General features: G+C 48.6%; 1 protein-coding gene across 1 annotated transcript in view; it reads left to right on the forward strand.

Moving 5' to 3' along the window:
- The first annotated feature begins 747 nt into the window (after window positions 1-747).
- The window catches only part of LOC144139679 (solute carrier organic anion transporter family member 4A1-like), a 34,448-nt gene continuing 21,375 nt past the window's right edge, over window positions 748-13,820 (forward strand). Inside the window, exons 1-2 of the mRNA XM_077671969.1 lie at window positions 748-1,541; window positions 4,875-4,996. Of these exons, the coding sequence (XP_077528095.1) occupies window positions 748-1,541; window positions 4,875-4,996 (916 nt within the window). The remainder of the gene's footprint in view (window positions 1,542-4,874; window positions 4,997-13,820) is intronic.

Here is a 13,820-nt window from a genome sequence, read left to right on the forward strand (position 1 = left end):
TTTATTTCCGTAAAGAAGCCGTAAAAGGAAACTTAGTTATGAATAAAACCCGAATTACCCATTAATTAGCACCCTTCAGTAATTCAAGTGACCAGACGAAGAAAAAAAAAATCTTGAATGCAATTTTATATATTCCTTTTTGCAAACCCCCAATTTTTTGCGCCAATAGATAATAGAAGTGGAATAGAAAAAGCCAACCCCAAACGCTCAATTGGGTCCTTCAAACGCAGTTGTCTAGCTGCTGAGAACGGCGACAGTCGAGAAAAAAGACGTGCCTACTGGCTAGTGCACTTCGTCTTCACACACGTGAGAACACGATACCTGCGCTCACGCAAAGCTCGTGACCACGCAGAATCACCCGGGCTGGGAAAGAGAAGAAGTCTTGCCTACGTACTGCTGCAGACATGTCGCGGCGTCTTCCGTAAGTCATGTTCACTTTTGCGGCGCTAACAACCTTTATGTAACAGTATTTTCGCTTCTAAAAGGGCCCTCCAAGGGAGTACCTGGTCTTCGCGCTGATGCCTGCCTTAGCAAGCTGGTTCCGATGTTAGGGTAGAGCTTGTCTTTTTTCTCGCTATTCCTCGCTATTTCTCGCTATTCCTCGCTATTTCTCGCCACCCAAATCACAAGTCACGGTTACTTACGACTTAATTAATCCCTGCATGAAGAAGCAGTTATAACAGAGCGCATATCGCATGCCTCAACAGGCCCGCTTCCGCCCCGCGAAGTCCTGGCGGCGACAACGTGATGGGGATCGATTACGGGGCACCAGACGTACCCGTACCTTTGGGGCCCTCGGCAGCGGGAACACCTGAACGGGCTACACAAGGCTACGAGGGACCTGCCGTTCTCGCCGCCCCTTCAACGCCTGGTGCTGCTGAAGAGGAGAACGAAGCCTGCGGCTGGGGAATGCTGCAGCCGGCCTGCCTGCAGCCCTTGCGGACGCCTCCGTGCGCGCTGCTGGCACTGTGCACCGCCTCCTTCCTGCAGGGCCTGGCAGTGAACGGCTACGTGAACGTGGTGCTGCCCACGGTCGAGCGCCGCTTTCAGCTGCGTAGCATCCAGTCGGGCACCATCATTAGCATGTACAACGTGGGCTCGCTGCTCTTCAGCACGCCCGTCGCCTACCTGGGCGGCACGAAGCACAAGCCGCGCATCATCGCCGTCGGCACGCTCGTCATGGCCACGGGGTCGGCGGTCTTCGCCCTGCCCCACTTCCTGGCCGAGAGCTACGACAGCCGCTTCGACGTGCGCGACACCTGCCCCAACAGGCTCGACTACGACACGCTGTGCGCCGGCGGAGGGAGCACGCTGGCCGACTACCGCTACCTGTTCATGCTGGGCAACTTTCTGCACGGCTGCGGGGCATCCCCCTTCTATACGCTGGGCGTCGCCTACCTGGACGACAACGTGCCCACCAAGAAGTCGCCCGTCTATCTGGGCGCGTACTTCGCCATGGCCATCCTGGGACCGGCAGTGGGCTTCATCTCGGGAGGATACTTCCTCTCTATCTACACCGACGTCCTGAAGCCACCCAACGAGTGAGTGCGGCGCCTACACCGTTTTTCTGTCGGCACACCGACAACGTCGTGGCGGTGGGCACTGAGTTATCTCGCGAAAAGTACCGGATACTCAAGTAAACGTCTTGGGTAGAAATAATGAATAGAGCTTTATACGGAGACAAGTGAGGGTGAATGGGGAAAGCATTAACGTTTCGAGGCTACTCGCCTACGACTGTCTGGTCTCGTACGTGCAGTCTGCGGCAAGATTGTAGGGATGCGCGAGTACCGACCGAACGGCACCGTACCGCTGTCTGCAATGCGATACACGGCTAGGCGGCCGCTTTCAAACCACGATTTGCTGTGTCCGCTACCGGACTAGGCCGGGCCCAGCGGGGCGGCTCTGTTGAACCTACTTGCACCGTACACAATTCTGTGTACCATGAACTTAGCGTTTCAAGTCATAGCTGTCACGATCTCCATATCGAACGGTTTCGGCAGAGCACGCATCTTACATTTTGAAACGTTTGTTAGGGATGGGACAAAACATTACGAATAACCGGGCTTAAAAGTTCTCGTTGACCGCAGCTAGGGCGAAGAGTCATCATGCGAAGAGTCATCACAAAAGTCATCACGCCGTTGTTCCCCCCTAGCAGATGCTCCAAGTTCTTGGCGGGTAGTACACCCAAGCGCGTATAGTATAGCGGAATCTCGAGAAACGGAAATCGCTTAAACGGAATTGTCGCTTAAACGAACGGAGCAGTAGCCTGTAAGTTGGTTGGTTTTGTATCCAGACAACGTAAAAAAAAAACTCGGTAATCGGACCTTTCGCGTCACCGTGTAAACGGGACCAGAAATGGAACTTCTTCTGAAAACAATTATGGGATTCAGCTTTTCACAGTTAAGGCTGTTTCGTTTTTTTTTCCTCCATGTTTTTTTTAGCCTCGTTGGCCTCGTAGGCCTCGTCTCGTTAGTGGTCAGCCGTGTTAGCGCAACCAATGCAACATCGCAGCTCCCGTTCCAGTTATTCGGTCTCGATTTAAGACACCCAGGTTACAGGGCTCAGCTCCTGCCACCTCGTTCGTCCCATCGTCGGGCTATTCGCGCTTCATTACCGCGTTGCCCTGTTCTAAATCCTGTGGCGCGTAAGCACTCGCGAAGTTGAGGCCTCCAGCCTACGTGAAGTTGTAGTTGCAAGGACTTGTAGTTTACAGTGCAAGGATTTGTAGTGCACAGCGACTCATTGTTGCCAAATGAACTTCGTGGATGCTGTGCCTAAACCTCTTTTAGCGTTCCTGCTTTCTGAAAAACTATCAGCGACATTCACCTTCTAATGCTTAGAGTTCCATGAAATGGTATTAAGAGTGTGTACGCGCATAAATCTGCACTTTAACACATCTATCTTAGTAAACGGAACTCCTATTAATCGGAACTAATTTTTTCGGTCCCTTCAAGTTGATTGATTGTAGGGTTTGTCGCGCCGACGCAACGCAGGCGATGCGGCGCGCCGTAGTGGAGGGCTCCGGATTAATTTTGACCAGCTGGGGATCTTTAACGTGCGCCGATATCTTGTACACACGGGCGTTTTTGCTTTTCGCCTCCATCAGAAAAGCGGCCGCCGCGGCCGGGAATCGAACCCGCGACCTCGTGCTCAGCAGCGCAACGCCTTAGCCACTGAGCCACCGCGGCGTGTGGTCCCTTCAAGTTCCGTTTATCGATAGTCTACCATACTGCATATCCGGGAGCTATGATCAGGTCAGCTTTAAACAAGAAAACTTACCACCTTGCGTACTCCCTATCCCGTACATTTATAGGGATTAGAAGGCGTCTTAAGACCTGGCGCAAGGCAGGTAGTATTGCGCTATACCACACGCAATAGCACCCTGCATTTTGTTTCAGCCAGTGTCCACGTATTTCGTTTTTTTTTTTTTTACAAATTTTGCCTTGCCCTTATTATGAGTGGTTGACGCTCTGAAAAAAATCTTTGCTTCCCCTGTCCGTCGATATCGAACCTGGAATCTCCTTACGACTACTCTCTTGGTAGTGTCTATTATCCCGGCAACCGTGAGAATTACCGTCAGAAATTTATCACGGCTGTCGCCTCTGATTGGCTAAACACGCCAGTCAAACATTCTCTGGAATAAATATTCCCTAAAGTTATTCTTCTGCAGCTGCTCCTGTGACGCTGTGGTATAGCACCAGTTTTTGAACGAAGGCCCAGGTTCGAGTCCGCCGCTGACGATATTTTCTTTTCGGGGCGACGCTCCTCTTGCTCGGGCCCTGTCCCGGCCGTACACGGCACATTGATGATGATTGTGGCAGGATCCCCCTAGGGATTGGCCAACCAAAGATTGGCCGAAGAGGTCATAACGTTCAACGCGTTCGTTGCTACCCAACAAGGAGGAGAGGAAGAAGAAGAGGTTGTCGTTTGTCGCCTGCGAGCTGAAGACACGTACCGCGGGTACGCGACACAAGACGCTCTGCAGAAGGCGACGGCCAAGGTGACCAAAATGCCACACACCGAATTCGCCAACTTACACATGGAGATTATCATCGTCCCAAACAAGCCCTACATAATCACCACGAGCATCGACGTCGTCGACGGGCTTGTCAACGGAGCGGTAGAAAGCTTGACGTGTCGAGTCTTCATATGATGTGTGGGCGAATGTTTCACGGTTTTACAGATAAGCATTTTAGCTTCGCCCCTCTCATCATCATTAACTTCGTGGAGACGGCGGGATTTTTTTTAAGCTTTCGGAATTTTGGAAGTGTTCGCTCATCGTGATTTTTCTTTTTTTTATTCTGGTTATTGCTAAATCGAGAGATCGACGCACACGGCTTCTACAATGGGTTGGATTAACATAGGTTGTGTTCTGTGTCGTTGGGCTGGGTGAGGTTAGGTTTGTTGCAGTTGGGCTGGATTTGAATAGGTACTGGCATGTTCGGTTAGGTCACGTTAGGCTCGGTGAGGTTAGGTTATGTTAGGTTACGTTTGGAGGTAATATTATTCAGTGATTTTTATACCAGCCACCTTTTAAGAAACTGCCGTGAGAATTTCCCGGAGGTAATTCTCACGGCTCCCGTGAGATTAGACGCAGCCTACTTACTCTCTTCGGTGTGCCGCCGAAGAGGAATGTGTTCTGCATGAAAACATTTAAAATTCGTCGCTGTGTGTTACTCCTTGCTGTAGACGTTGCGGAATTTAGAACAGCCCTCTTCTGAGGAGCATGAAATCTGACTTCAGTTCGATTCCGGATCTTTAGCTTCCAGATCGGCCCTTTGGGAATAACTCAAATTCTGGCCTGAGATTGTTCATACTGGTGATTCTATAAGCCACGGTTTGTCTCTAATCATGCCTATGTTTGTTGGCTGAAGGATCAAGATCAACCGCTTCAGTAAGGTGTGGGTCGGCGCCTGGTGGTTGGGGTTTGTGATCGCCTCCGTACTGGCTTACATCGTGGCCATTCCCATCTGGGCCTTCCCCAAGCACCTGCCTGGTACGACATCCTGTCTTCTTTGAACCTTTCAAAAATTGCGCCATTGAATAACTTAAGCCCTAAGTTGCGGCGGAACTTCCTACCGTTTGAATAACCTGATAAAGGGTCAGTACACGTCCTATCATTGTTATTAGTAAAGTGAGCTCTTAGCAGTACACCTTCTAGTAATGAATTCGATCGGCTCTAGCTGCCTCGAGGAACGAGTTCGTTAACTTAAGTTTGTTTCTTTAAAGCCACGTTTTATTCGTCGTGCCACACTATGTAACGGTGTTGGACGCTCGTAGAATACTTTAGTATGAAAAATTAGACGATCATGCTTCGGTAAAAGTGACGTTGCGGTTAGGACAGCTGTTCAATCAAGCAAACAGCTGAGTTGTATACGTAGATCCAAGGATGTGAGCTGCTAACCACATGTCAGACTAAACACTCAAGGCTTTGTTTTCCTCAGGTCGGCCATATATTTTGGTCACAGTTGCCGTAAATCTTTAAAGCGAAAGCTTTCTTATTGGACAAATGGTGTCGTCAAAAAATTAATGCATTGCCCATCATAGACCGCTTTCTCGACCTAAAACACTGATAACATTTCTGGACACCCGGGGCTGGTGTGAAAGCGGGCCTTCATTGTGTCAAAACAATGTTTCACAAAATCGCGGAAAAAGGAACGGTCTAGGTAAGACAATACAAGCATCGATACCGGAGTATAATAGTATACCTTTCTTTCATAAACCACGTATTGGTACACATTTACAGCGTTCCTGGACACGTTTGCTTAGTGCGCGAGAGATCGTCGCCATGGTTCGTTCTGCGTTTTCAAATTGGGGCTTTGAATGTTCGACGAATTATTGGACACGCTTTCATCGAACTTTGGACGCACTGCTAGGGAATTTTTTGACGCACTTTTGACGCAGTTTTGATATTACGAAGTTTTCACGCGTATCTAAACTTTCTTTAGAAGGGATGATAGTTTTTTTGTTTTGAATAACCTCATTTATAAAATCAAACTGTTTCCTTTTTCGCGGAGGTATTTAGCAGACCTCTTGTACGATGGTTTATATGAATAAGATACAGCGGTTCTTCACTCCTAATAAGTGCCCGGAACTAGACGCTGATTACGGTGTCGTGTTATGTCATATGTAAAGCTATGCATCGTCCTCACTTCGCAAAAATGCGTTTTCGAGCATTCTCAATGATTTTAACCCAGTGAAACAGAAAGCAGTTATAACCGACATGATCTGTGGTTGATCTTCGGATTATTGCATTGGCATTCTTCAAGCACCAGATATTTAAGAGTGTACAGTGCGGTCCACTGTTAAAGGGAAACGGCGGACGTCCGCTACGGTGCTTCGCCCGGCCGCTGACATCCTTCGAGTGCGAAATCCCTCAGCTATTGCAAGCTGAGCGGCGCAGCGGAGCGCCGTAGCAGACGACAGAGCGGCTTTTCCCGCCTCATGCGGTCAGTGCGCATGTGCTGGCTGTCTCCGATTCTCGCCACTTCTTGGCGCCGGCGCTTCGCGGAGCGCAGCATCCACGCGCCCGCCGTTACCTTTTAACAGTGGAACCCACTGTACAAAAAACAATGAAAGCGAGTGTTCCAAAAGCAATGTCATCCAGGGCATCACGGCGCCTGTCAAAGGGCAAAATAGAGCCGCTCGACTGGCAGCCATTGAGGTGCAGATATGCAAAATTACTTGCGTTCAGAAATATATAAAATGTCCGCTCAGTTCGCGAGCAACAAACAAGCAAGAATTGATCGTCGAACCAAACTTAAGAAAGGTACACAAAACGCCTGATCTTTCTGCTTACCCAAACGTTGTTGGGGCTTTAGATCTCTTTAAAGGGAAGATCTCCTTGCTAAATTTGAAAGAGCTAGACTTTGCTGGCTCACCCATATGCATTCCAGCCTCGAAAGACGTTCATTAACCGAAAAACGAGGGAAATATTTTAAGTTTTCAAATATCACATCATAGTGACGTAATATGGGCAGTAGTAACGCGGTATGGGCAGGCAATGCACGCAATTTTAGCAGTGTGTAAACTGCACGTTCGCATTCGAGTAAAATTATCTAACGGAACTAAAGGCCCGACTATAATCTCCCACTCATGTTTTGTAGCGGAAGCTACAGTACGCTACCTTCGGCAGTCCGCGCGGGGTGACCAGTTTTGCCCTTGAGCGCTAGGGGTCAAACCACGCCTCTTTCCGCAAGCGCCCGGCTCGAAGCAGCGGTCCGATAACGGGCAGAGATAGCAGAAGAGGGAAAAGAGACGTACGCCGAACCCATTAGGAAGAAAAAGTAAGGAGACGGCGCTACCGGAGAAACGTGAAGCCTATACATAAAAAGTAAAATCGAAGTCGGCCCAGGCGTCACTGCACCACGTGACCCCACCGCGCCCGCGCCGTGAGCTCTTTAATTTTGTCTGCTCGAAACTACGTTGTCGCGAAGCCTGCTATATGTTGTTTTTTTTTTCCCACGGCTTCGGTCTTTCGCACATACGCGGCACTCCTGCCCGCACGCGGGCATGAGATCACCGAGCAGACAAATGCAGGAAGGATGGGGAAAAGCTACCGCAAACCAAACACGAGAGGTGCGCCGGAGTCGGAGACCGCCGCCGCCGCCGGCCCACCCGACCATGGAGGTCACGTGCTGGGCCGACTTCGGCGGCTTGAGAAAGGGAAACAGCGGAGGGAGCGGCTTCAACAAAGCTGGGCTTGCGAAGGCTAGCAGCGTGACGTCATGCCGTTTCCTAACTTTTTCTTCCTCCATGACCGAACCCGTGCGCGGAGGAAGGCGATGAGGCCGCTACGATAAGCGGGCGCCACGAAGGAAGGCCACGTGCGGCGCAGAACAGTGTGCGATAGAGAAAGACCATCCAGCTGTGGTTCCTCGTACAGCGGCGAGGCTTAAACAACGCCCTGGTACGAAAAAGAGGAAAAACGCTGCTGTGGCGCACAGCTTCGCTACCTTCTAGGCTTCCGCATTAGTGTGAGCTTTATTTTTTGGCAATGGCTTAAATGGGCCATGCAGCATTGCAGACAAAATACAACTGTTTTATCCGACACATTTCGTGTTTTGTGGTGCCCCCAGAGCTTGTCAAAAGCAACAAACGGTGCTTTATTCGCTGACAAATTAATCAATTAAAATTTTGACTCTTCGCCAAATCGTGTGCTTTCGTGACGTCTGCAATGATGTCATATGTGCTGGGGAGCCTTCTTTACCGTTAGTCAGCCTAGATGGCGCCCTTATACCAAGGCTGGCCGTTTTCTGCTATTGTTTTGGACCCTATTTGCAACTGGCTTGTTTTTGTTAAGGCACAAAATCTTTTCGGCAAACATGGTGTTCGCTCGAGAAGTACGGTCACGTAAGACACCTTCGCTTACGCCAATCAGCCAGTATCGTCTGAGACAAGCCCAAGACGCCGCAGTGCTGTGCAGCTAAAATACCATATGGCGCGCAGTACCAACCGCAACACGCCTCGGCAGCTCTATTCTTAAGTGTGCTTTCGTAGCTTCCACTGTTTAACCCACTATTCTTACTGCTATAAACAGAATGTGCCCTAAATATAAGCACAAATAGCCCGTTCGGCTCGTTCGGCAAAAAGCTCGTTTGACAAGATTATGACCTCCCCAATTTTCGTTCACTTTTCCCGGCCTTAGCCAATCAAAGAGCTGTCGCATATGGCATCATAGGTTCTGTTGCGGGAAACGAGCTAGTGGGTCGCATAGCCATTTCCTTTTTTCATAATTGTGTAGCTTATTTGAGCGAAGTTCCCGTAAAAGTGGGGTCAGTATGGTCCTAACGAGGCAATCTTTCGAATGAACCAAACTTGGGCCTTGTCTGCATGGCCCCTTTAGGCCCCCAATCACGTCAACTAAATTATATTACGTCATAGAAAAGTCGCGAAATGTTTCTCGGGATTCGTCACTGCTGCGTACGTTTTCTTGGGCATCTCATATGAGTGTTTGGAATTTGCGATAAAATTGTTAGTGTTGTTATCGGGAGAAAACCGCCTTTTTAATGGGTCGAACGTGAATTTTACCTTCATTGCCCCTTTCAACGCTGCTTTTGTAGTCTATACAATCTGCACTTCCACTGCCGTTGTTTAATTTTCTTTTTGATTCTTTACACATGCTGTATGAAAACGCACGCGTAATAGAAACGAGTGGCAATCAAGATCTTGCACCAACATTTTGAAATTATGTGAACAACAGTGCTGTTCCCTGTTTTGGTGACAGAAAAACAAAATTACTGGCTGTACCTACAGCCTTCTTGTGAGCGTTTCTTCTAATGAATAAACCATGTACTCCGGCTTACCTTAAGCATTCTAAAAAAAAAAATAGAGGTTTGCTCAGAGGTGGTCCTAAGAGAAAGTTTAAAGAGGTACTGACACCAGTTTTCCGCGTTGATATTATTGCACAGTTCGCTTCCCTTACTCAACAGAATACCCTGGCTGAAATATTACCCGCCTGTGACGTGAATAACATGATTTAACTGTATCTCATTTATCGCGCCGACGAACAGCACGCGGAGCGGCGCTCAGGAAAAGGACGTCAGCGTGACTTCATCCCGAGGTAGCCAAAAGAAGCACGCGACGCGGTGGCTCAGTGGCTAAGGCGTTGCGCTGCTGAACACGAGGTCGCGGGTTCGTTTCCCGGCCGCGGCGGTCGCTTTTCTGGTGGAGGCGCAAAGCAAAAAATTGGCCGCGTATTTGTTCCTTTCGTTGCAAATGTCGTCAAAAGACGATAGTCTTCACCGACTTTTGTAAAGTAAATGCCTCCCTTCGCTTTCCCGCTCACCTCTCATGTTGTTCCTCTTGCGTCGAGCTCCTCCCAAGGTAAAAACACCAAAGGCTTGCTTAAATCATTTTAATTTCCCGCGTTCCACTGTTCCAAGCCGGGTGTCCCGATGCCAACGCTGCCGTACGGCAAAGACGCGCGCGAATCGAGGCGCCCTACTTCAACGTTTATAGAACCGCGTTTCCCTACTCCACGTGCGTTGAAAGCAGAACGTGGAACCTATCTAGTGGAACCTTTAGTAACTGTTGCCGGTTGACTTCTTAAAATGGCGCCAGAAGCTATAGTAGCGCGGGCGACGGCGAAGTGAATTTTTTTTCTGCAGTTGATAAAGAATTTAGTTTCGCCAAAGTCAAGCATGTATGATGTTTTATAAAGGAACACTGCAAATATCACTTCTGTATTAATTTGTTGTCTTATATTTGCGTAATGTCTTGTTCTTCTTCAACAATGTTGACAAGCATGAACATTACACCGGACTTAGGCGGGTAGATTTAGCTGTGACTATGTAAGACTATTGGGCAGGCATTGCTTTACTTTGGCCGGGTGGCTGAATCAAGTCACAGACAGACAGACAGACAGACAGACAGACAGACAGACAGACAGACAGACAGACCGAAATTTCTGGGTTTAAGTAGTCCTAGAAAGACTATCGTCTTTAAAACGCCCGTGTGTACGAGATTTCGGCGATATCCCCAGGTGGTCCCATTTATTTCGGAGCCCTCCACTACGGCGCGCCTCATCGCCTGTGCTGCGTCGGCGCGTTAAACCGCATCATCATCATCATCATCATCATCATCATCACCGGCCTATCTACGCCCACTGCAGGGCAATCAATCACTGCATAATCAATCAATTAATCCAAAGTAGTGACGCGGCCAGCGCTCGTCAAAAATTCGTGACATCACTTCACGCGGGCGACCCCGCGAGCGGCGGCTGGGCGCCGGCGCATTCACAAACGGGTGCACGTAGCCAGAGATACAGGGATAACCGCTGCCCAGAAAGCCACTGTTGGCAAAAATAAAGTTCCACACACGGGAAAGGAAGCGATAATATACTCCGGAAACGCAACAGGAGTTAGCATCAGGACTTTTATTAGAAGCGATCATCGAATTTCCGCCGCGATTGTAGGCCTAGCACCTTCAGGCAGCTCACCCGTTCAGCTCCGGCGCCGGCGCGGTCGAAACAACGCCCCCACCGGCTTCCGGTGGGAGAGGTCATGCCGGGCATAGAGTTTCTCACTAGCTTACCTAGAGTGGAATCTGGCGCTAGCGTCAACGTGATTCGGCGGAAGCGCTCTACGCCTCTATGAGTGCCGCCATAGTGTGTAGTTCGGCCGGAAGTTCGGCATGGCATGGCCGGCAATGACTTCGTGGCTACGCAAATTGAGTTTTTGTTTAAAAAATTGCTGCCAAAAGTGCCGCTGTCAACAAATTTTGTTTTGTGTAAGGCACTGTGTTCGAGGTCTTATGCTGCAAAACAAATTAGAGGGTTACAAAGAAAAGAAAAAAATAGAAGCCCTGCCTTTGGCTCACGCTGCCAGATACAGCGGGCCGTCTCGGATATATTTTTAAGTTTTTACAGTCTTCAAACTGGGTGAGGTTTTCTTTGATTTTTTGTAATATTTAGCTGAAAAAAATTATATTGTCTAAAGCTGTGTTCTTGCTCCCTCTCATTAGTCTCATTATCGTATGCTACGCGCCTTGGCAGGCGATGCAGCCGATGCAGCATTACAGATGCGAGAATGATATAATCCCGTTGTATTTATTTGTTTTGTCTAAGCAGGTATAAATTAACGTAGAAGCGAAGCCTGTTACCGCAAGTAAGTCTTCAAGTACGCGTGCAAAGCAGTATGAAATTGCATGAATGCTTCAAATGGCAAATAAATACTGGCTTGTCGAGTTGCTATGTATGTTGCCCCATTGCGCCTGCCAAGGCAGTGTATGCTTCAAGGAGTAAGTAAACGCAGCGGCGGCGACGAGCGATGCGAAAATCGTAACTGAATGTGTGCAGAAAACGGATAGTGTGGGCTAGCGTAGCTTATTTTGTGGCTGTAGTGTGGGCGGCGGCGGCAAGCGGTATGGTGCGGTATATAACAGGCCGCTGGGACCCTCGCCCGCTTTTTGCTGGCCAGAAGCAGCCCACAAGCGAGCGGCAGCGGTGATACAGTGAACTGTAGCGACGAGCGACTACGACAGCGGACATTGGCGGCAGTGAATTATTTTTTTTTTTTTCGCTTCTCGCTGTCACCCAGTGCACTCTGCTGTTGTACCTTTTGCGTTACGTTTTCGGCGTCGCTTTGCGCCGTCACTGCATGTGGTCACCCCTTCATCTTAAGAAACTCGCCGCTAACGCGAGCACATGCGTTAAGTACTAATCACGCTGTTATTTAGACATATCTGTGATAGCCATTGAATGCCAGAAAGTGGCATCCCGAAAACGGAAAAGCATACCGAAAACAGAACTAACAAGCACTTCCGAGCCGAGAAGCCTAATCCATAGCCCTTTGTACTAGCCACTCGCTGCCAATCCGATTCGCACACTACCCACAATTCCCATGTCGGCGTGCGATCACAGCGACACTTTCCGCTCTAGGTAATATTGAGAAACTCTATGATGCCGGGATTCGGTCATATGCGCCTTTTGGGCTGATAGCGAGTGGAATTGGAACAAACTATTTTCAGGCCGTAAAATTTAATCAATTATCGAACGCTGAACTACTTAAAATGCTGTTTCGGGTTCGCCCGACCATTAGGCATCGATAAAAGCAATACAAATGGAACATAAAATAGTAGATGGAATAAGTGCGGGTTTTGCGTTCCTGCCGTTTGTTTGCACCAACGAGTCAGGCAATGCAGACCGAAACAATTTTTAATTATGTGGACGCTGCATGGTGAAAACCTAAGCGTAGTGTTTTGAATTTTGGGGTGTCTTCTGCGTAATGTAGGAGCTAGTAAAAGTTGGCAAGGTTTAAAGAACTCTGAGACATTTCCGGTAAGCGCTCTTGCTCTATCCGTAGGGTCTGAAAGCATTGTGTAAGCTATAGTTATCGCCAGAACGGAGTGACACTGCTTGATTTGCTCGTCGCAGCAGAGTCACCTTGCGTTTTTGGTTTGATTTTTACTTTTTTTTTTCTAAAATGGCCATTGAAACAGTGTGTTGCTGCAACTCAAAGAAAGCCTGCCAATAGCTCCTGAATTGCAGTAATGACGTAATTTTAGCGCTTGACGAATGCCAGGTACGGAAAAGACAGCAATTTTTCAGCAAGTTTCAAAGTTACCTGATGGATATAGAGCCGTAATTTTTGGGTGAGGTGCTTTTCACCCGTATTCTAAGTACTGGATGTGCTTGTTTACTTCATTCTGAAAGCAGTTAGGGATTTTTAAAATGGTAAAGAAGTGTTTCCGTGTCCCTTTAACACTTGTAAGCCCTGTTAAATGGAGCCTGCAACACTTTTTTCTACTTTTTGAAATCTTCAATGCTTTCCGAACGTAGTCATCCGACATATCCAGTATCTAGGTTAAGCGGTCACAGAGTACCTCATCCAGAAATCACTGCTCTATTTCCATCAAATAACTTGGAAAATCACCCAAAAGATTTTCCCCTTTTCAGGTCTTGACGTTCTTCGACGGCCCAAATTACGTCACTGAGGCCATGTAGCAGCTGTTGGCCGGTTTTCCTTCAGTTGCAGCAATGAACGCTTTTCGATGCCAACTTTAAAAATAAAGCCGCTAAAAGAAAGCAGAAACGGGAGGCGTATCCGGTGCGACCAGCAAATCAGGCAGTGCCGGTCCGTGCTGGCGATAACTATAGCTTTCGCAGTTCTTCCACACGCGAAAGAAAGAGTGAAAGCGTGTAGCGAAAGTGTTGCAGGGTCCCTTTAACACGTGCGAAGGTTCTGTTTGGCTAGGAGTCGCAAAAGATATGCACACAGTTTTTTCATGAAATTAGGTCACCCCTACCACCGTTACTCTGGCGACGGCTTGCCCCCCATGCTGAAACTGAGCGCCAATGCGCTTGCACAGCAGCCGTTAAT

The sequence above is a fragment of the Haemaphysalis longicornis genome, unplaced genomic scaffold (assembly GCF_048455015.1).
Source record: "Haemaphysalis longicornis isolate Haplotype H1 unplaced genomic scaffold, Haemaphysalis longicornis Haplotype H1 scaffold_5, whole genome shotgun sequence".
In the NCBI taxonomy this organism is placed as follows: Eukaryota; Metazoa; Arthropoda; class Arachnida; order Ixodida; family Ixodidae; genus Haemaphysalis; species Haemaphysalis longicornis.